The 21,598-nt window shown below is 39.7% G+C and overlaps 1 protein-coding gene across 1 annotated transcript in view; it reads left to right on the top strand.

The window, feature by feature from the left end:
* DOCK2 (dedicator of cytokinesis 2) overlaps positions 1–21,598 on the top strand; it is a 317,141-nt gene that overhangs the window by 205,731 nt on the left and 89,812 nt on the right. Inside the window, exons 28-29 of the mRNA XM_063120569.1 lie at positions 8,575–8,673; positions 11,742–11,836. Of these exons, the coding sequence (XP_062976639.1) occupies positions 8,575–8,673; positions 11,742–11,836 (194 nt within the window). The remainder of the gene's footprint in view (positions 1–8,574; positions 8,674–11,741; positions 11,837–21,598) is intronic.

Below are 21,598 nucleotides of genomic sequence, written 5' to 3' on the forward strand. Positions count from 1 at the left end.
GTAGAGCTCCTGAGGAGCTCTGTGCCCTGTGCACGGGTCCTGGCTCCTCGCGAGGAACTGTGTGGAACCGGGACAAGCTGCAATGCGGCTTGGTGGAGAGCATGGAGTGAGTGAGGTTTAAATAGGGGTGAGTCAGTTAAAAAAACAGTTGAGGTTTAGAGCCAGAGAGTAGAGGGACCATTTTGTTGTTGTTTGGGGATAGATATAGAGGGAAGATTAGGCTAGGAATAAATGAAACGTTAATTTCAGAGCTTTTATTGAACACACAACTAAATCTTCTTTACTATTTTATGTGTAATTAATGAATTATAAGTTCTTTTGTTCACCACATACAGTGTGGTATTTTTAATTTAGGTAGTCTCTCACTGAGACCAAAGATATTAAATAACGGTTATATGGTGGCAGCCCTATTGAGTGGTCAAGCCTAGTGGGGAACCACAAACCAGGTGTGAGTGTGTAGATAGGGAAGAGTTGAAGTGTTAGAAGAGATCCCTCTTTTACAAAGATCAAACATACTCATAGCCTCAGGGAAGGGATCTCACAGGATACAACAGTCCACCATATCCATGCATGTCTTCTTACTACATGTGGAAACTCTTCTTTAACAGTGACTCCTTTGACTATGTAACAGTGACTCTTGAATGGTCTGAAGAAACATTGACCAAAAATAAATATCTCTTGCAAGTTGTGGCTATGTAATTGTCTGGACCACATAAAGAGATCATGCTATAAGTATACACTCTAACACGGAGAATGAGAACACATCCCTGGAAAGCTTCTTCTGCTCTTATCTTTGGTCACTGATGGGAGCAAAGATTTTGAGCTGCACATTTTGCAGGCAGGAGAGCTGCTTCACAGAACTGAAGTGTGCTGCTGAGTGATTCAGTCCTTCTTATGTCTGAATGCAGAAGCCTTGTTCAGATTACTTATGAGTAGGCTTAAAATGGTGGTTGTCGTATTTGAACCCAGCCACCTTTTGCAATTTGGCACTCAGGGTGAAAAAGGTTCACTACCCTTGCTATAACATTTGAAGGGGAATTATCTATTCATTTTGCAGCTAAGAACATGGCTGAATGAGTGGCAACAGTCAGTTAATAAGCCTTATTTACTTAACTTTTTCATTTAAGAAAACATTGGGAAGGGAACAAATCTACGCCAGAACATTGAAAGAATCTCCAAAGGACCTGGGGAATGCAATTTTTTGTTAAGAACTGGAAACATGCATCTAACAATGGTTTGGGTCCCAATGAGTATAACAATATGAAAGCAATTGCTTGCGTTAATATTTTGGTTACTAGGGAGATACAGAATTGGAGGAAAGGACCATAATTTTATAACCCATAGCAGCCTTTTAAAACCTCAGAACACTACTACTACTGAACGCTGCTACTACTGTCTTTTTCATATTGGTGCCAAATTACATATCTGATATTTCCCATTAAATGAATTCAGCAGGTAGATTTTGTCCTCTTGAATTCTGCTAGATGTCCCTAGACTGCATAGCAAATACGGGTCCAAGAGCAAAGCAGATGCGTGACTTTTTCAGTCTAAAACCAGAAGCTGTCAGTAAGATGTGCAAATGGGGCAACCTGGACTACTCTCCAGTCACCTATGAAAGACAAGAAGACAGCTCCAGTGAACTATAAGACAGGAGGCATAGATATAAAAAATAAATCTCAAATTCCTTGAAAATGATAGAGTTGATTATTATGGAATGTATGTGGTTAAGTGGTGACAAATATGAGTGATCAGCCTTCCCCACCCGGGATGCTTTCAGATGTTTTTGACTACAACCTCTAGCATTCCTGACCATTGGCCATGCTGGCACAGGGGGTTCTGAGAGCTGAAGTCCAAAACATCTGGGAGGCATGAAGTCGGGGAAAGCTGGCTCAGATCCTGTATTTTAGAGACAATTAATGCTCACAAAGCAAGTAGTTGCGCAATAGCCTACCCCCAACATTCACATTTTATGGATGCTCTTTGTTTCTCTAGCTGGAGCATTGCATAGGCAAAGGGATATACTGTTTTCAATGGATTGGATCCAGAAAGAGTTAGTTGCAATTAGTTCCCAATGAAATCAGTAGGGCTTTAGTAAGTCATGACTAATAAAATGATACTATGTATGCTTAATTGAAAGTAAGCCCCACTATGTACAATAGGGCTTACTTCCATGAAAATGTGGAGAGTAACTTATCCCATTGATTTTGATGGAAACTATGTGCAATTAACACCTTGCAATCCTATATACCCTTATTTGAAAGTGAATCCCACTGATTTCAGTGGGTTTGCTTTTGAGTAGACATGTACAGGATTGCATGTAAGACTGGATACAATACTTCACTTTCATTTAAGATCTAAAATTGCTAATTAAGGAAATCACTATTCCAGATTCATTTGGCAACTTGCAATGCAAAATCATGATGATCAATATTTATTTATGCCTAAGTATATAATACATTGGGAAATAGTACATTTACCTCCTGTTTTTCAGTTCTTTGCTCAAAATACTGCCATACTTAGGACATAATACTATTTTATGTTTAGACAGAAAAATGTCCAATGTTGGGAAGCTTAGACATGCTGGCAGTTGTAGGACTTTTTTCTGTCTAAACATGCATAAGACTGCACCTTTAGTAGTCTATAATAGGAATGTAATGAAAATTGTTCCAGTTAATGTATAAAGGCCTATGGAGGAAGATTATAAATCCCTCCAGGCAGGGTAACAACCATGTATGCCGATAGACCTATATAAATAATATAACAATATTATTAAACAAACAAACAAATAAATAAATAAATATAAAAGTTTCCATCAAGCATAATGACAAAGCCATATATCCCAAAGTGTAGATTATGGGCTCCAGCCGTCAAAACTGTAGCTCACCAGAACTTTTATGGGTATGAATTGTTATGCTTTGCATCCAACAGTGCCCAACCGTTAGAAGAATGACATTTGCTAGTAGAATGGATTCTCCCTTCCACCTGTAGTCCCCCCTTCATTCACCCTAAAATCTGTTCAGTTGGGGTTGGGGAATCCTCCAGGTCAGATTTCAGGGGACGTGAGAGAAGGGCTTTTGTGTGAATAGATATCTGCTCATACAACATTGGATGTAGCCTATATGTGGAATGTGTGCAGCTTGGCTATTTTGCACAGGTAGATCTGCCCCTCTCCCTGTGTCTATGCATGTGGGGGAATCCCTGATGTCCAATATTCCTGGTTAGCTCTACACCACCTTCACAGATTGGTGAATTTGAATGTACATTTGTGGAGCCCCCCTCCCCCCTCCTGTTAGGAAAGTGGGATACTTCCCCTCCATTCAATGTTGTGTGTGTATATATATGTGTGTGTTGTGGGGAAGAACAGGACATCTACAGCACTATTAGAGTCACAAAGGGCTGGATAAGGGCACCAAAGGTTAACTATTATGTTCGTGTTCAACCAGTACTAGATCAGTGTTAACAAATGGCTTTATTATTCACACACTGTCCTACCCCCCTTTTCTTTTAGAGCTTTTATTTTATTTTTGTGGCTTTTGTATGTTATTTGAAGTTACTACGGCAACCTGTCACCATCTGGTGTTGTAAAGTATGATGAGATTTTGGTTGCTAGGTACTGAATTTTGCCATCTCTTTTTGTAGAACCCAAGGGTATACCCCCCACCCACCCCTGCAGTCTATTAGAATTGCATATCAAACTCCCAGGGATTATGGCATATATGTTTAGTCATCTATCCTTATAGTCTAAGCTCTGTACACTTTCATAATATGAATAAGTTCTCACTGCGTATTTATTTTATTTTAAATTCTAAATAATGTTATTTTCCTCTAGCTGACACTTCACAGTATATGTATTAAGGCCAGCCAGCTTTTATTACTATTTTTCAAAGTCCAGTGAATCATCTTTTCACAATTTCTTTTCTATCCAAAGGCTTTGAACATTTACTAAAAGAGTGTCTCATTTTTCTTTGACATCCTGTTTCATCTTTTATATCATGTTAGTAGATAACTGAGTAACATCTACCTTGTCATTTACCCCCATCTGGCAGTATTTCATCTTTTCAGATATTTGTCAGCCAATTTAGTTAATGGACATTGTTTTGCTTAGAGTTTATAGTCTCAGTCAGATGGTGAGACATTGCTGTGCATGCAGTCATTAAATTTATGCACATTATTGATCGCATATATTGGTAATATCATCATGTCTTCCAAACAGAATTCTTCCTCTTAACATTCTGTTAAGTACTCCCTCATCAGTCAAGAGTTTGCTGTGATTACACTTATTTTTACACATGTTTGACCTAGTTTCAATCATGCATATCAGCGCGATGATTCATTAGACACATTTTTAACAAGGCAAAGCATAGCTGAAATGACATGTCAAGATTCCGCTTGAACAACTTCATCCCCTTTGCTCATATTTATTTATTTATTTATTCTTATTTGTATCAAAATCCTCATTCCTGTGGCTAAAGTGTTTTTGGGTGTGTTTTTTTAGTGTTTTTTTTAGATAACCACAACACTCATCATGATTGAATAGTGACTGTATTTGCAGAAAGTGCCTTTATTCTTGGTTATAAATATTAAAGAGAAATCGAAAAGGTGCTGTGGTAGAGGTGTTTGCTGTAACGTATGTGCATCTAGTTATCCTGTCTTGTGCCTAATGTTCTTGCACATTGTGGATTTGCTTTCTTCCATTTCCTAGTTTACTGCTTGGGTTGTGCTGTCTTAAAGTATGCTTAAGTTTCAATATTTTGAAGGGGGGGAAAAGATAGATATATTTCAGAACTTCTGGGTAACTTGGAAACAAGACATCCTATCTTGAAATCTGCTCATGCTATTCCTTGTTTGGAGGAAGGTGAGGGAATTATAGGTAAATTTTAGAACTCAGTAGCGGACGGTTAATTGTAGTATTAGAAATGTCTCAAACAGAAAAAATAATAAAAACAGTCAGTTAATTATAAGGTTAAGTCATTGTACAGCTTTGGTATGTAGAAGTAAGTCTTTTCAGCACAAACCTACTACTAATTTGTCCCATCTCTAACACCCATTAATCAGTGACTCAAAACTGGATAGCAGAACCATAATTTTAGCCACTGGCAGCGCAACTGTTTTCATGAAACAAAGCATGTCTTCTGTTAGTTCACACTGTTCCTATTTGCAGTTGGTAAGTCTGTGTACACATGCAGGGCTACAATACATGTGCAATGCTGAAATTCCCAGCTAGCTGGATTTTAAGCATTAGCTTTCTCATAGCGCTTAACAATTCCAAAATAGTTTTGATTCTGTTCAAAGGGACCTCTTCCAAAGGCTATTAAAGATGCTGCTTACGCAGCGAGGGGGTTACTGAAAATCATCTGGGGATGGAAAGAGGCAGGGACATTCTACAAATCTTTCAAATATCATTAAAGACATCAAACTTAAAAAGCATTCTTACATGTCTAAGATTTTCCAGTTTCTACTAGCAATGATTCCCCCAGTTTCTACTAGCAATAAAATCAGGACATTTGAATAACAATGCTGGACTCACAACAATTACAATTTTTAGCTTGCTCTTTTTGGGCAGGCAGCTGACATTCTCTCTCTCTCTCTCTCTCTCTCTCTCTCTCTCACACACACACACACACACACACACACACACACACACACACTCACTCATTCACTCACACACAGTTTGGAACATTTGCCTCCAAAAAGTAAACTACTATAGCAGGGGAAACAAAACAGAAGTCTATCCTATTGAGAAGAGCATCAGTAACAAAAGCTACAAAAATCCTTACCTGAAAGATCTAGGATTACCTGCTGGAAATAATTCCTTTTAGACCCCCACAGATAGCCAAAGCTCTGAGTAGCACAAATGTTACTCCAAAAGCAGGAATAAGTTCTCGTTTATCTTGTAATTTTCACAGTTTATATGCCAGAAGTGTACTAGGTCTGCTCACGTAGGAATAAATAAAAGAAAAAGCAGCACCAACTGAATAGAAGCTACCATATGAAAGTAAAAAAGACCTCTAGTGGCAGTAACCTGAAGTTAAAGAGGCTTCTTTTCTAGCTTTAAGTGGTAGACAAAATGGTTGGGTACGTCAAACTGCAGATAGTTTACACAGTGATGTGTGACCTTGCTGTATTTGTCATCATAAACAAATCACAAGGTGAAATCAGATTTCTTAGGCCAGTTGTATATATGAAATGAACATCTGGCTGGGAAAATTGAGGAATTATTGGAAGGACCAGTACATTGATCTAAAAAGTTTGATATGAAGCCAATATGATGGAGGATGAATGGATGGATTTTTCTCATGGGTGTATTACTTCCAAAAATTACCAAAATGCTAATTTTATGCATATATGTGTGTGTAAGAGAGAGAGAGAGAGAGAGAGAGAGAGATAGTGCACGTATGTGTAAGTATTAAAATATTGGATTTCTAGCACAAGAAGTTTTCATTAGTATTTAAACCCCAGTAATTTTGTTTCCATGTGTAGCTTGAAGAAATATGAAATTTGTTCTAAATCGATTAATTAGATAAGTAAGAACCTTTGATTTCAGTTTGGCCAACTTGCAAGTTAAATAATGTACTCAGAGCTGCAGTTTAACTTTAAAGGACTTCTAAAATATCAAACCCTCCAAACAAATAGATGCTTAAATTAATGTAATTAGCATGTCACACAGGATGTATTAGAAGTACAAATCATAGCCTTTGGACATTTGGAGCACAATCCTCTGCATTTTTGGACAGAAAAAAGTACTACAACTCCCAGCATTCCTGGAGTTGTAGGACTTTTTTCTAAGAGCTCCATCCGACGAGCGTTTTATTGCATGCTCGTTACTGGGAACTTACGGATTTCTCAGAGGTCCCTCACATGACGTCATGTGCCTCCCGCGCGCCTTCCACCCCTTCTGGACTTCCTTGTGCCGCAAGCAAAACCAGAAAAAGTCCGGTTGCTGCTCTCTCCTGCTGTGTGTTGGAGAAGCAGTGTGATTACAACGCCGGAATGGGCCTTGTGCTCCTTGTTTACTTCCTGTTTTCAAACAGGAAGTAACTGAGCGACGACGGAAAAGTGACGGTAGCCAGCATTTCTTCCTAGGGGTGATTGAGCTTAATACCTCCACAGGACTGCACTCTGAAAAGACTGTCTATAAAAGTCAACTTGCAGAAAATCGATGGACTCCAACAGAATTTTTTCACTCCTATCTCCATGTTTGACAGGATCTAATTTTTCACCAGTTTTGCTACCTTGCTAATTTTTAGATGACTTGGCTTTTTCTTTTCTTTTCTTTTTGTGCCACCCAGCTTTTTTTCCTGCCAAATCAGCTGCAGTATTAGCCAATATACAATTTAAAATTTAAATGCATTTAAAGGAATTATACAAATAGGGATTTTCCCCATCTGGATGAGAGATCGAGCTTCTTTAAGCGAGCATTTTATATTATGCTTGTGACTGGCCACTCACAGATGTTCATGGGTCATTTTGACCACACCATCAGAATACTGTGCATCTCCTGTACCATTCCCTGGTTTTAGTGGTAAAAAATAAACCTCAGAAAACCTGATTCTTTTTGAGATATATCAGAATTTGTTGGGTGTACTGTGTACTGGTGAAGTTGTGTTGTAAAATGCTCACTAGAGGGTGCTGTCCCATTGAATTGGGCCACATGACCAGAAACACTGCTGTCTTTCTCGTGTAATTACAGCATGTTGGAAATGTGGAAGCAGGAAGTAGAGCCACAGTAAGAAAACGTGATTCCTTCTGTCTGAAGGAGCTAATTGTCATTGGAATCATTCAACAAATCTCCAGCTTAATAGTTTTTCATTCAAATAATTATGAAACCTCCTCAAGAATGCATTTTGGGTGCAATCCTATGGGATATGCCCTAGGGACGCCTAAGCCTCCAAACCTGGAGGCTTATATGTATTGAATGCAGAGCAGGAAGCACCTCGTGCCTTGTGCCTCTTGTATTTTAACTACATGAGTTATAGTGAAGGCTTTGGGGAAGGGGAGAAGGAGGCTGAGGATATCTTGTAGCCTCATGTTCCCAGACTCCTCCACTCCTTGTCCCTGGGAATGCCCCCCTTTTCCCCATCACCACACTCCATTTTTGCGAGCTCGGAGAGGTAGCCGGCATGGTTCTCTCCACGCTGACTACGATGGGGAGGAGGAGGGAAGTGTGGTTTATGGACTCCCAGCTTGGAGCCAGGGAACTGAACAATCCTACGTTCCCCCAGACGCTGTCTAGGGAACACAGGATTGCTCCCTACAGGGATTTAAAAAAATGATTTTAAATATCTGCGTTGGATTACGCATATGTGTTGTAACAATACCCTGTCAGTTTTTCATCAAAACTACTCATTTTGAATAGTGCAAATCTTTGAAAATTGCAGTTAATGCGGCATCATCAGAAGCACCTGGTTGTTGTTTTTTCTACCATCAGATACTTGGCATATCTCAATTTTACATGTATGATTTCCCAGTCATTTTAAGTATATTTTGGTGCCACGTAACAGAAATTAGTTCTGCTTCCCTGTGTAAGTCAACCCAGATGTGTATATTAATGTTGTTATTTTCTCTCTCTTGTAGAGTCATTTTGTGGCCTGCATGACAGCAATATTGGACCAAATGGATGACCAACATTACTCTTCATACATTGAAACTTTTCAAACAAGCTCAGAGCTAGTGGTAAGTTGTCATGAGAACGGGGGGCAAGTGGGTTTCGTCCCTGCCACCTTAATCTTGTACTCCAGCCAATTTCCTACCAAAGGTCCAAAACTTACAACAACAACAACAACAATGTAGTAATAGCGACCACCCCTCTGACTGTTCACCAGTCTGCCAGGAATACCTTCATTCTCTTTTTGAAAGAAAATCAAAATTCTCAATTAATCAGTATTAAATAGCACAACCCTAGCAGTGAACATCAAGTTAAAAATGAAACTGGTTAAAAAGAAAAACAATTGATTTATTTTAAAAGAAATAGGAATCTACCAGCAGAAGAAAGTATGAGATTTTGGAATCAGGAATGAGATCCCGAGGTGTTATATAGATATGATATTGATGTTATTCAACATTTATGTAGTATGTTGTTTCTTTAATTGTTATGGTGTATGTTTATGTATTGTAGAAAATAAAAAATATTAAAAAAAGAAAAAAAAGAAAGAAATAGGAATCTGTATTTTTTCCAAATAAATAAATAAATCTTAAGTGAAGATAAATAAAATGAAGTAAAAACAACAATAAATACAACAACATATTTATTTCTTATCCACCTCTCCCTCTGGATCAAAGTGGAGAACAACATTAAATACAAAAAATCAATAAAATGCATAAAACTGATTAAAAACTATATAAAAGTGATGCAATGTTAAAATAACAATTAGATGTCTTAAAATTCATCTGGGTAGGTCTGCTGGAACAGAACAGTCTTTATGGCTTTCTTTTAAAAAACACACATTACAAAACCATCAGAAATAAAACTGCACACTCTACTGTGTCTATAAACCATAACTGGCCGGGTCACTCTTCAGGGAAACTTTCGGTAAAGAGATGAATTTTAAGAAGACGTCTGTGGGGACCTGCCAAATGCCAACTACTAAAGCATTCCAGACAGTGGGTGCTGCAATGCTAAATGCTGTATTGCAAGCACTTCTGAGGCAAACCTCGGGAGTATGTGGCACGCTCAGAATTCCACTTAGCAGAAAGGAGCATATGGCATCCTCAGAAGTGCCACATAATATCAACACCTGATTCAGGGAAAAGTTCTAAGGAACTTCCCCTGTAGTCTCTATTAGACGGTTGCATACAATGAAATTAACATACACACACTAGCAAGCAGGCTGCTTGAGAATGGAGGTTTGCTTTAGATGGCTAGCCGATTCAAATCTGGCCATTATAGACTGTTTTCTTCATATAGGTGTGGAGCAGCATTCACAAATTGCCACTTCCTCGTGCTGTAAAATAGATGAATTCAAAACCTCAACTGTAGCGTGCCATCATAATTACATATTTGTTTCTTAAAGCCAACACACACACACACACACACACTTTGGGAACGAAATCATACAAAGGAAGCTTGACCTTTGTTACTTGCTTTATTTATTAATTAAAATGCTAGCGAGTTGACCCAGCTATGCATGGGTTAGATTAGCCTTGGTTTGATACAGCAAAGCCTTCAAATAAACCTACACAGCTATCAGAGTTGGACAAATTCTGTCCACCCTGTCTCAGGCCATAGGTAGATGGGGCTTTATCCCGGGGCGATCCCTGGGATAGTCCCTGTGCATTCACATTGACACACAGGGAATCCCGGGATGAGGGAGGGATGATCCCTCCCTTGCCCTGGGATATGGCCCTACACTTTAGGCCCACTTTTTCCGTGGTCTCGGGCTGATACCGAGACTGCGGAAAGTGTGGCCCACCATCACAGTTTGTCCTGGCTCCTCGCGGTTACTCACACACGGGGTGCAGAGCTCTTCAGGGAGCAGGAAAACTTTTTTAAAATTAAAAAAACACTTGCCTTTTGCGCACGAGCGCTTGTGCACTCCTTCCTCTTTAAAAAAAAACACAAAATGGTGGGCGCAACATCCTTTCCCTCTAAGGTTGTTGCGCGTCATGTGCAAACAGAGGGGGAGATCTCGCGATAAAGATATTGCGAGATCTTCATCCTTCCATCGCGGAGTGAAGATCTCGCGTTATTTATTTTCAACTGCTTGTTTGTGAACATTTTGTAAAATTGAAACAAACATGTTCAATTGTGACATTATCTGTTTTAATTGGTTTGTATTCATACTCTTATACCAGTGCAATTTTGTATGAAAAGTAGTTTTTTAGTGAGGAATATGAGCATTAATCCCTCTTACTTTTGTTTTGTCATCCAAGTTCATTGCTGCATTTACATGCTGAACATGTACATTACTTTACAATGCTTCGGGACCAACATGTACAGCCCAGGTGCATTATGGGCAGTATCCAATGGAGCACTGCGCCTCCAGTGATTCTGTTGCATCCCCCAGCCTTTTCCATTTTGCAATTCCATTCTGTTTAGCCTTACCGGGAGCAACTGGAAATGAGCAAAAGTGCTCATTTCTAGAATGGGGCATGTTGGTTGTTGTTTATTACATTTGATCCACATTGTTGTTGTTGTTGTTGTTGTTGTTGTTTATTACATTTGTATACTGTCCCATAGCTGAAGCTCTCTGGGTGGTTTACATAGGATAAAAACACTTAAAAACAATATACAAAAATTAAAAAACCACAAAAACGTTCAATTTAAACCCACAAAAACATACAAAAATAAACCCAGGTTAATTACATATTGCTAAATGCCTGGGAGAAAAGTCTTGACCTGGCACCGAAAAGATAACAATGTTGGCGCCAGGTGAGCCTCATCAGGGAGATTGTGCCAAAATTGGGGGGCCACCACAGAAAAGGCCCTCTCTCTTGTTGTGAGCTCCACCAATCTATCCCAATCCAGAAATGAGTGTTTCCTTTCATCCTGGGGCTTCCTATAGGAAGCATTAAAACTCCTTTTCGCAGATGTTGGTCCCACCTATGTGATGGAATCAGCAGGAGGGGCTGCTTGTGAAACAGAATTGGTGGGAGGACCCACTTGCGCAACAGCCACATTGGATACTGCCCCATGGCTATTTTAAAATTGAGCATGCGACCACTCCTTTCTATAGAAACAAATGTGTTATTATTTTATTTGAATATGACGGATGCAAATTCACAGTAATTTTTCTCCTCGTTAGGACTTTTTAATGGAAACCTTCATAATGTTTAAAGATCTAATTGGAAAAAATGTCTATCCCTTGGACTGGATGGCCATGAGTATGGTGCAGAACAGGTAATCAATACCCATAGATCATGTCTATACAATGTCTGGGACCACAGGGAGCCACTGATGTCTGGCAGTCCACCAAGGCATAATAAATTCAGAATTGAAAAATAGGAGTGTCAGGATTCTGCCAGGCCACATCACATGACTGCTGGGCTGCATTCTGTTCAATGGCTCACAAATTTAAGAGCCCTGCAATCAAAAACACAAACTTATTCATGTTTTTCTTATTTTTTCTGCTGGTGTTAATGCTCTTTAACCATTTGGGGGCCATAGAACAGGCTGAGATTAAAAAACAAACAAACTCCATTACATTGGAAGAACTGCACTTGACAAAATAAAGCTTTCCTAACTGCGCTTTATATCTTGCTGTCTTTATTTGTTATTCTCTGTCCATCAGTGTGTTACGGCCATCTTCCCAGCTACTGCTAGTGCACATGAATTTACTACGGTCCTCAAATCATCATTGAGATCAGGGCTTAGCCCTGGTGGCTGCTGCATATGGATGAAACTACCTCTGTCCTTGTCAAACCTCTCTCTCTCTCTCTCTCTCTCTCTCTCTCTCTCTCCATTTCCAATGCAACAGAGGTGATGTGCATACTAAGTTGAACACATTTTCCACCTGATTTATACTTTGGTGCCTCATTTTGCAAATACTCATTTCCAGTCTTGAATGTATAACTGAGCAGCATGTGCAGTGTTTTTATTTAAAGGTATGGTGTTGCTATCAGACTCATATGAATAGGTTTTCCTAAAGGCAAACCTTGGCTAAAGTCTTGGACTTGTTGATGGAATGTTATAGGCTGAGATATTCAGGAGATGTCCCTCAAGTGGCAGAAGCTTGCTGCTTGATAAGAGATCACTCTGAAATATTTTGATTAGGAAAAAAACCTGTCACCTTCCCCTTTCCCAACTAAGGATGATGTAATTTAGGTCTGTGAAAGAAAAGACAAGACTAGCCGCAGTTGCAGAAGAGTCTGTGTGGTGTACTGGTTCGAGTGTTGGAGTGGCCATATCTTATTGTTTACTTTACGCAACAAAATGTCGTCCTGCGGAAGTCTGTTGCTCTTTTGGACTCACCAGTTACAGCTGTAAAAGCCTGGATTGAAGGAAGTTTGAATCTTTGATCCCAGGTGAATTTGCGATTTCTTGTGAAATCACCAAAGCTTTGAGGTCCAAGGGGGCCCACTCTACTAAACATACAAGATCAGAGCTGATTAAGAATAGCATCAGACAGTTTTAAAAGCTTTAGTTTTGCTTCTCTAGTTTGTATGGATCTTCCTCATTATTACCTTCATAAATCACTTGTTTGCATTTTTGGTCACTCATGGCTGCATTACTGTAACAGACTTATTGCAGTTGTGTGCTGCTGTTTTTGTAGGGCAGAGGCAACCATAGTTCTGGAGGGAGAATTTATATATTTTGTGAAATGATGTATAGTTATGTTGATGAAATCATGTGCTTGAATTACTGGTTCTGCACATGTGTCTCCTCCCAGACACCCATGGCTATGGAAAGCATTTTTGGGGGGATGCTTCTCTGGAGATATGATATGGGTTAGTGAAATTTGCTGTTTGTATCTGTGCTTCCTTGCTCCATTTGTAGATGTGTAAACAAACAAACAAACAAACAACACAGGAACACCTTAAATCTCCAGTGATGCCTCCTTCCAGAGGAAACCAAACCTTGGTTAAGTGCTGAACTCCTGAAATGTCTAGACTTGGACATAACAGTGTAAACAAAACAAGTAAGGAATAGATAACAGAAGGCAAATATTCTACTAGCAACATGACCCAAAGTGATGTAAAATATCTGTGTATTCAGCCTAGTTCTTAACATTCATTTCTGAAGGTTCAGGGTGTCGCATCTAGAGCACATATTTTGTCCCTGTTTATAACTAATTAAACGTATTGTTTAGAGATAAAGCGTCGCTTCGGTATCACAACACATCTCTCTGAATACCACTACTAAACAATTGTGGAGCTAATGCCATAAAAAGACTGAATTTAATTTGATGGATTCTTATTTTAGTACTGTGAATCATCTCCACTACTTGGAACAGAAACACCACTGCAGTGTACACGTGAAAGACATTTTCTACAAAAAATAAATAGCTAAATACCCACACAATGCTTGGGTGTAAAAAACACTGATGTGATGGATGCTTTGTACACTCATCTTTACGGCTGCATTCTCAGGCACCACAGAATAGACAAACAATGACCAATTAGATAACTACTCGAGCACCAACTGGATGTAAGTAGATATAAAAGTGCTTCTCATAATGCATAGGAAGAAATTGATTAGCTCAGCACACTGTTGGAATTATGTAAGTGATTACTATAGCAGATTAGAGACTAATTTTGCTTGTTAGCTGTGTTTTTTTTAATTACTATCAACCAGCATCCAGTTACTGGTCCTAACAGAATGGCTCTGAGTCAGCCCCCTCCTCACCAGGACTGTGGGGAGGAAACAAGGGAAACTCAGCTCTTGTGTGTATTGTTAGCTTCTTCCCCAGCCCTGCCACATTGCTCACCTGAATTCCGACAGCAGCAAGGACCCCAATATTACATTGGCCTCTGGCCCCATAAGAACTAAACTGAGTGCCCTAGCTAAAACGTGACATCGGGGGGCCACGGCCATGGCCAGAATGGCCATATTGTTCACAGCGGCAGGGTGAGTAGTTCCGAAGTACTCCTGTATCAACAGAAAATGTCCAAACCTATTTCATATATTTTGCAGTCAAGTACAAAAACACCTCTGGAGGGAAAGATCCTAGCATTTTCTTGACACTTGGCAATGCTCAAAATGCGGAGTGCTGCATTCCTTGTTATTCAAAGCGGGTGGGCATTGACCCCTTGAACACTTCGCTAGCATCACTTCTGTCATTGCTGCTTCAGTCACTAAGTCTGCTCCAGTTGTTGCTGTTACATTACTTGTTTTGGCCTAATTACCTGGAAACTGACACAACCAATCTAGATATTGTCTCCCCTTTATAGATGTGCCTCCCCCGTCCCCCACTGCTATGTTGGCTAGCAGAGGAGTGCACACCAAAACAAGGAAGTCCCTAAACCGATCCACTTATGGCTCATCATGCATCTTTTCTGCCCAGGACAGGCTCAAAGGCCCCTCCTAAGTACAAAAGCCACCATAATCAGGAATCCAAACAGGGCTATATGCATTTTGGCTATGTTTCTGTTCACAAATTGATTCCCAAGTAGTTTTGTGTGACAAATTCCATTGTCAGCAACTATTAGCCACTTGTCCCACTCCACTGTTTTTGTTTTTTTAAAAGGGATTTGGTTATAACAAGCAGACCTTTGTGTAGACATTTCTCTTGCACTCTGACGCTTGTCACCCTTTGTAGTATTTGTCTGTACCGGTTATTAATCTAAATAATGTCTTTTTAATACTTTCACGATTTAACAGCCCTTTTGTATCTCAGACTTCTCACATCTAAATTGTTCTGCACAGCTAGAACATGTCAGCATCTGCATTATTTATGGGTACAGTATTTTTTAATTCTACAGTGCAATGACAACACATCGATCCCAGCTTGCCTCATTCTCCTTTGGGATTATATTTACATTGCATCAGTTCCTGACATTAGCAATTCACGTGTGAGAGATTACTCTTTCTGTCTGCATTATCACCCTCCTGACTCATAACTCTGGGTTGCAATTTGATGCAGGCACTCATAAAGTTTCTTATTGCTAAAACTTACATTTAAAAAAACGATGAAAAGTGATGATACAGAGTAAGAAGCAAATATTACAAAGATGTTGATCTAGCTGTATAACTTAGTAATTCTCTGTTTTTTTCTTACTGTTTCTGTTCTTTTGCTGTGTTCTGTGTGTGACCAAAGAACAGCATTCACCATTTAACACTGACGTGTTGGCACTAAAATCACTGCAGAGAAATCTGCTTTATAACACCTCTTTTTAATTTAGTGTTTTAGTTACTATTTGAAGATGTTTGCTGCCTTATGTATTTAAAAATCTAGGATGGAAGCCCAATTTGAGTTTCATAAAATGAAAAAAGTGACACCCTCCCACATCAATCAGTATTTTGTTTTGCATTTATTAGGGAAGGAGGAGGATTAAGTCAAAGTATTTGCTAGTTTTTACATTTTCAAAAACAGAACAGCCATTATGTCTTTGTCCCAGCGACTTCATGTGCAACCAGAAATGTTTTGTACCCAGTAAAATCTAAGCTAATTAACAGTGCAATTCTATACATGTATAATGAAAAGTAAGTCCAACAGAGTTCAGTAGGGTTTACTCTCAAGTAAATGGCTTACTTACTGACTTACTTCTTAGTAAATATGCATAGGATTATTCTGTTAATCTTCCTGATATCTCCTGCTTCTTCAATATCTTGCCCAGTCTTTTCACTTCTCCTTCCTTACCACATTATTTTGGGCTCTGTCTGTGCGCAGGGAAAGCCCTGTGGTGGCTGCAAATCTGTGCTGCGTCAATTATATGAAGCAGCCGCAGATTCGCAGCCACCGCGGGACTTTTCCGCAAAGTTGAGCATTGAAAATGTCGGGGACTTACTCCCACATTTTCAATGGGAGCAAGGTCAGTACGGCTCTTTTGCTGTCTTTAGTCACTCCGGGGCCAATTGGGGGCGGCAGTCCCTGGTGGAAGGCAACCAGCGATTGGTCGCTTTCCAACAGCAAGAGTTGGGAGATACCTCAATGACCACCAGAAACCCCACGCTCCCCCCGGTATCGGGATTATCTGACGCCACCACAGGTGAGTAAAACCACAGGGTTTTGTAGGGAGCAGTGCCAACTTGGTGCTATGAAGACAGCTACTTGTTTAATATCCAGCCTGGAGAACAAAAGCTTGCTCACTATTTGTGATATTTTCATTGGTCCTAATAAAGGTACTAGCCTACTGTGGCTTTTGGATTTTTCTGCATTTGAAGCTGAGCATTAAAGTATTTCCTGAAAGACTAATAATCCAGCAAACATGGACCTAAAAGGCAGCAGATGTTTTGTAGGATTTAACATTCAAACAAAAATGTTATTCAAGGAGAGCTTTTTTTGTTTCTTTAATTGACAGATTCCACCGATAAGCTATATGCCAAACTTTAATGTAGTTTGTAGCAGTGCCTCTTTGCAAAAGCATAATAGCATCACCATATGTCCCCTGTGATTTTTTTTCTTTTATTTTTATGCCGTATGATAAGATGGACAATGGTAAACAGTTTATGTTACTAGTTTCCTGCAATGCGCACAAATCTAAAAACAAAATGCAGGGTATTAGGTGGGGAATGAGAACAGTTTGAATTTACAAACCGATAGTTCCAGTATCTAAAACTAGCATTATATACACTGGGTTGGATCCAGCTATTTTTCCACCAGTGAGAGCAATCTGTGAGCAGAATTTCACTGCTGGCAGGATGGAGGGAGGCTATCTTCGCTTTACATTAACAGCCTCTCCATCAGTGGAATGAAGACCCTTTGAACACATATTGTCCCTATAAAAGCAAAGCATGGCTGGCATTTTCAAACATGACACCTCCTTTTCCCTCCCTCCAAGGCCATATTTGCGACTGCCAGAAGCAGCCAGTGCAGTTCTTTCTGTAGTGGTTGTGAAGGGCGAGGTTGGGCGATCAAAACTCAGAGTCCCCGTCTCGAGGACTTAGCCATGTCTATAGCCTTGGGAGGGGAAATTCAAACAACCCTTTGTTCCCTGGGATACTCCCCCCGGAACTACAGGACTGCATTCTTAGTCAGTTACTATTACCCTTGTAGTCATTGGGAGCATAGCAGGCGTTAGGCTTTGTTGTATGTTCACAAAATTTGGGCATTGTTTTAGGTTGTTTTTTTTCCCAAGCGTATAGACTGCAGAACATGTCTAAGCTTCATCATTCATAAAATGTACAGAGAAGTAGGCATAACAGTGAGATATAAATGGATAGACATGCATTAAAAGAAGACATTAGTATGTGTTTGATTTATTTAATCAACAAAAATACATTTCATGTATTGCTTAAATTTATTAAAAAGGGGAGGCAAAGTTTCAAATGATGCCCCAAGTAAAAAACACATGTTTATTTTACAATGTGTTGCCTTCCTCAGGGTGAACACAAATCATGGGCAGCAATGTTCTTTTTAGAGAGCAGTGTTTTCTTTCTAGCTATCCTCCCATGAATACCATTGTTGTTCTTACTGATCGTTGAGTCATGAACCTTAGCCAAAACAAGAGTGGCCTGCAGATTCTTGCACGGTACTCTGGGATTCTTTTCTTTTTTCTTTTACTTTCTAGATGATGCACCAGTTTGTTCTTGGAGAGATATTGGTAGATGATCGCTCCTTGGTAGAATGACTGTGGTCTTGAACCTTCTCCATGTGTAGACAATCTGTCTGACAGTGGACTGATGGAGCTCCAAATCCTTAGAAGAGGTTTTGTAATCCTTTCTAGACTGATGAGCAGCAATAACTTTTTCTGAGGTCCTCAGAGATGTCTTTTGATCATGGCATGATATGTTTCCACACGATTGTACAGGGAAGACATAACTCATAAAGTTTCTGATCCTTCTATAGGGTGGGGCCTCCCAAATTCACCCTTGAAGATCTGCCTAATTATTTAAATACGTGATTCTGATTATTTCCTTTAATTGAGCTGATGCAACCAGGGGTTCACTTAGTTTTGCACAAGCCCTGACTCTTAAATACTCATTGTTTGCCTAATTTATATATTGTTTTATTTTGCAAGACACCAAATTTGTTCATATGAACCCTATTGGATATTTAGAGAAGGATTGGTTTTGATTCACAAAGGCTATCATGGTAAAACTGTGGAACTTCCATAATTATCCTTAGGGTTCACAAACTTTTTCTCACCACTCTATTTCATATGATCGGAACATGTTGGACAAAAGGGACCCTGATTTCACCCTTCTGACCAGCGTGGTGTGTTGGGGAGACGCGGTGAGGGGGGGAGAGATGCAGCAGAGACGTGCATCTGCTCTCCTGCCTCTGGGGCAGGAGATTTTGTGCTGGCTCTGGTTCACTGTCCCATGTAAAATCTGGAACAGTCATGGACAAGTTCCCCATATCTCACCACGCCCTCCGTTAAGAGTATCCTAGAAGGAGCCTGTGACACCCTGCCCCCCTGTGTCATCTCAACTTCACCTGAGACACCCACAAGCACCTGACAGGACTATCCACGCCGCTAGCACCCAGGACCACTTCAATCCCATGTGCTAATGACGTGTTTGAGGGTTTAAGTCTACTGCTGCTGCTCCTGTCTCGACTCTTCTTCAATCCCCACAGCTCCACAGCCCAGCAACCTAGCCCTCATTTTTCCATTCCGCTGCCACCATTTATTGTTTTGTTCTCAGACACCTCCACAGACCACACCAGTTGTTTGTAAATATAATTGAAATTTATTTTGTAATCTGCCCAGAGAGCTTCGGCTATGGAGTAGTATATAAATTTAATAAATAAATAAATAAACTCAAGTAATTGTGTGTATAAGCTTAATTGTTTCCTAGGTTCAAATGCATATGGTTACAAGGTTCAAAGCGTATTGGTTTCAGTTACTTCTTTATTACAAGCTTCCACTACAGACTACTAAAATCATCCACTTCTCTCATATAAACCATCCATTTCTTTCTAACCCACTTCTACCTTCACTTCACAGAATTCTAACCCACACACTCCCCCTCTCACTCCCTTCTCATAACACTCAAACTCTCATATTCTACTGACTCATCTCACACTGACACTTCTTCCAACTTACCTACAGATTCTCCTTCTCATACTACACAGGCTCACCTCACCCCCTTCACTTACTTAACTATATATAGATACATTTCTCTAGCTCCTCCCACTCTTACTCAGCCAATCTGCACTCCCTCTCAACCATCCAATCAACACGCAGGCATTCAACCCCCCTCTACATATTGCAAGTACCTTGAGGTTATTTCCTGAACCTTATACATAATATAAACAATAACTTTGTACATATATTTACATTTACACCATATAAGGCAGCTGAACATCACAGAGCCTTTCTGCCTTTTCCACCCACTCACAGATTTTCGTCATGAGTTTCCCCCCCCCCCCCAGTTCTCCAGGTTCTTGTCCTCTTTGTCTTCCTTTTGAGTACATCAGTTCTATTGCAGTGAGGGAAGTTGCATAGCAAGTGGTTTCTGCAGTGGCAATTTTGTCAGAGAGAAACAGGAGGGGAAAGGCAGGCACCCTGTCAGTTAGAAAGAGTTGTATGTTTTCCATGATTGTGTGATAGTATTGCACTGATCCCTCATTTATCACTCAGTAAATAGTTCTTACAGAATAAAAGCCTGGTATGTGAGAGTATACTACTTTCTGCATATAGATGATCTCTCCAACTGATCAAAATGTGAAGTATGAATCAGTCCTTATAAATAAAGCTTTAAACCATGTGTAGCTGAAGTTTCTAATCCCATTTACATGGTATAATTTTATATATGAACCTGCGTGCTCACTCTTTGGAATGTTTAGAAAAAATCTATATACCTACAAAGCGTCCACAGATTTTTCTTTTTAAAAATTAAATACATCTGATTTTACATCTGCACAAGCCCTTCATTTGCAAAGAATGTGGCGTCCGGAAGACAGTATTTTGCGTCTGACTTTGAGGTATAATTTGCTGATTCACTATAAAGCTCTTTCGTAGTATTCCAATAGTTGCTTTGAGGTAGTAAGCTTATTGCCTCCGTCTGCACAACAGACTCTCATGTGGCCCGCCTCTCTCTGTCTGCGTGCCTCAAGGTGAAAAATTAAAGTTAGCACTGCAAGCTCAGCACTTTCTTTATCTCTTCCAATATTTTTTCAATAGCAGAGTCAAGTGTAAAGGCAGTATCCTTTTGCATTTACCGTATCTGAACAAAGCTCAGGGAAGATGAAAGTGAAACGTATTTGTATTGGCTTGTAATCCTTTATGCTCTTATCACAGTGGATGCTTTGCCCCAAGGAAAACAAATATGTAATAGACTTTCATATTTCAGCGGGGGGGGGGGGGGGAAATGGAGGACAAATAGTACAATTCACAGAAAGCATTTGTCATCTTCTCTTGATATATAATCAGCTATGTTCCCCCTTTATAAAGAAGTATGTAAAGCTCTGAAGTACTGCAAGACATTCTTTGATTTGCTACGTACTGGAAATCAGGGGCAGGATCCAAAGAATCATGAAAGTAGTTTTAGGCTTGTTTTTCTCAAACAGTCACATGGTAAACTGCTTTTGAAATTGAGGGGCATTTCAAAGGCAGTTTATGACATGGCTGTTCAAAGAGAGGAAGGAAGCCTACAAATTCCATTGGGCTAGTCTGAATCTCTTGCATGAGCTCAAGGCTATAACTCTATAAAAACATACCTGAGAGTAAGGCCACAGCTAGACCTAAGGTTTATCCTGGGATCATCCAGGGTTCGCCCCTGCCTGAGCACTGGATCCCCTGTGTCACCTAGATGAACAGGTTTGACCCCTGGACGATCCAGGGATAAACCTTAGGTCTAGCTTTGGCCTAAGGCTCATTGAACTCAGTGGCATTTACTTCTGAGAAGACATGCATAGGATTGTTCCGGAAGTAGCTCTTTTATATTTATTTATGAAGTATTTATACTTTGCTTTTTGGCTGTAAAATGGGTCCTAAAGTGGCTTAGAATAAAATCACGGCAAATACTTATACAGTTTAACACACCTTTAATAGGAACAATACCTTTTTATTTGAACACACCTTTTATAGAAATCAGGAGTTTTCCCTGAATTTGGAA

The sequence above is a fragment of the Elgaria multicarinata genome, chromosome 3 (assembly GCF_023053635.1).
Source record: "Elgaria multicarinata webbii isolate HBS135686 ecotype San Diego chromosome 3, rElgMul1.1.pri, whole genome shotgun sequence".
In the NCBI taxonomy this organism is placed as follows: domain Eukaryota; kingdom Metazoa; phylum Chordata; class Lepidosauria; order Squamata; family Anguidae; genus Elgaria; species Elgaria multicarinata.